Below are 2,635 nucleotides of genomic sequence, written 5' to 3'. Positions count from 1 at the left end.
ATATATATTCTAGAGTGGGCTTGGGGATTGAGAGATAGGGAATATTGCCAGGGGGTCAGATATTGACAGAACATGGGAGGCGGGCAGGGATGGGACATTTGGGAGGTCCAGAAACACGTGAGAACGGGCCGTTAGGAGGTCCAGTGTTAGCGGTGATGTCATTCAGAAGGGCACCGCACCGTAGATTGTGGGCACAAGAGAATGTTTTCGGAATGAAATGTCATGGGCGTCTAGAACCTTCTTGAGTACAAAACATAGAAGGGTCTAAAATATTGGCAAGGAAAAGACTTTGTATGCCTCTATGCCAGTGATGGCGAACCTTTTGAGCTCGGCGTGTCAGCATTTTGAAAAACCCTAACTCAAATCTGGTGCCGTGTCACATATAGAAATTTTTTGATATCTGCAACCATAGTAAAACAAAGACTTATATTTTTGGTATTTATTTTATATATTTAAATGCCATTTAACAAAGAAAAATCAACCAAAAAAAATGAGTTCGCTTGTCACCTCTGACACGCGTGTCATAGGTTCGCTATCACTGCTATATGCATTACCTATGGACACAGACAATAGGGTGGTGAAGGCCTGGGGCGGGCTGGAGGGGGTCAATGAGGGGAAAAAGGGGACCTATGTAATACTTTCAACAATAAAGAATTATTTTTTAAAAGCACAGAAAAATCCTATATAATAAAAGGCTAATATGCAAATCAACTGAATGGCGGAACGACCGGTTGCTATGATGCACACTGACCACCAGGCGGCAGACGCTCAATTCACGGCTGGCGAGTGCATTGGCGGTGGTAGGAGCCTCTCTCACCTCCGTGGCAGTCGGACACCTCCCGAGGGCTCCCGGACTGCAAGAGGGCATAGGCCACTCTGAGGGACATGCCCCCACCCCCGAGTGCACGAATTTCGTACACCAGGCCTCTAGTATAAAATAAAATATTGGCAATGAGTAAGTATCTGGAGGGGTATAGAATATTTCCAAGAATGGTACATTCATGGGGCATGGGATATCGCTGGGATGGGCTGGAGGTGCCTATGTGTTCCCAAGATAGAACATTTAGATCAGTGGTTCTCAACTTTCCTAACGCCACGACCCTTTAATACAGTTGCTCATGTTGTGGTGACCCCCAATTTCATGGTTACAAATTGAACATAATGAAAGCCTAGTGATTCATCACAAAAACAATGTCATTATATACGGGTTTTCCGATGGTCTTAGGTGACCCCTGTGAAAGGGTCATTCGACCCCCAAAGGGGTCGAGACCCACAGGTTGAGAACCGCTGATTTAGATGGTGATCTAGGTGGATGCTGGCTGACACAGTTGGGAGATCCGGAACATATCCGGGTTGGGACTCTCGGGGGTACTGGGGTGTTTCAACGCCTGGTAGACCGTGATGCCGACGGGGACCGAGTGCTTTTGGAAACACGGAATGTCATACCCGGGGTGTGACACGCCGGGAACACGGATCGCCAGTTCAAGTGGGATGCCCTGGGAGGGGCCGGGGAGGGCTGGGCAGGCTGCAGAAGGAGGGCTCCAAGGGAGTGAGGAGGTGGGTCAGTCAACCCGACTTTTATTGTGGGCCCTTCGTCCCTTCCTGCTCTTGGGGTCTCTGTCTTCGGATGGTTGCCTGGATCCATGAAATGTATTGAGAGACGCGGGTATAGACGCCAGGCCGGTTGGGCTGCCCACAGGGGAAGTCTCCCCAGGAGATGATACCGTGGAGCCTTCCGTTGCAGACCAGGGGGCCTCCTGAGTCGCCCTGAGTGGGGGAGACAGAAAGGGGGGTGGTCTGTGCTGGAGCCACACAAAGGCAGAGAGGGGGACTTGTGGGGCGAGAGTGAAAGATGGAGCGAGACAGACATGGAGGCAGAGAGAGAGACGGGGGACTATGGAGAGACAGTGAGCAGCAGAGACAGGGAGGAACAGATAAAAAGACAAACTAAAAAGCAAAAACAGCCAAAACTGGTTTGGCTCAGTGGATAGAGCGTCAGCCTGCGGACGGAAGGGTCCCACGTTCGATTCCAGTCAAGGGCATGTACCAGGGTTGTGGGCACATCCCCAGTAGGAGGTGTGCAGGAGGCAGCTGATCGATGTTTCTCTCTCATCGATGTTTCTAGCTCTCTATCTCTCTCTTCCTCACTGTAAAAAATCAATAAAATATATTAAAAAAAAACCCAAAACAAAGATAAACTCAGAAGGACAGAGAGTGAGAGAGAGAGACACTGAGCTGGGGGGAGACTTCTGTGTCTCCCCGTTTTTCCGTTTTTGTTCCTCTAGCTCAGTGGTTCTCAACCTTCCTGATGCCGCGACCCTGTAATCCATTCCTCATGTTGTGGTGACCCTCAATTTCATTGTTACAAATTGAACATAATGAAAGCATAGTGATTCATCACAAAAACAATATGTCATTATATGTGTGTTTTCCGATGGTCTTAGGCGACCCCTGTGAAAGGGTCGTTCGACCCCCAAAGGGGTTGCGACCCACAGGTTGAGAACCGCTGAAAACCGTGGCTGTTGTATTTAACCCATTTTGGTCTTGCCTTACCGCTCTCACACCCCACAGTTTCAGAGGTTCCCAACTGTAAGACTTTCTTCTTACTCGTTTGCCCCACCCTCCACCCAGGTGG

General features: G+C 49.3%; 1 protein-coding gene across 1 annotated transcript in view; it reads right to left on the bottom strand.

The window, feature by feature from the left end:
* Nucleotides 1-1,304: 1,304 nt before the first annotated feature.
* The window catches only part of KLK13 (kallikrein related peptidase 13), a 30,394-nt gene continuing 29,063 nt past the window's right edge, over nt 1,305-2,635 (bottom strand). The window contains exon 5 of the mRNA XM_015563653.1: nt 1,305-1,496. Coding sequence (XP_015419139.1) covers nt 1,305-1,496 — 192 coding nt within the window. The remainder of the gene's footprint in view (nt 1,497-2,635) is intronic.

Source organism: Myotis davidii, unplaced genomic scaffold, assembly GCF_000327345.1.
Source record: "Myotis davidii unplaced genomic scaffold, ASM32734v1 scaffold212, whole genome shotgun sequence".
Lineage (NCBI taxonomy): Eukaryota > Metazoa > Chordata > Mammalia > Chiroptera > Vespertilionidae > Myotis > Myotis davidii.
The sequence above is the reverse complement of the archived record's forward strand: the minus strand, read 5'-3'. Positions and strand labels throughout refer to the sequence as shown.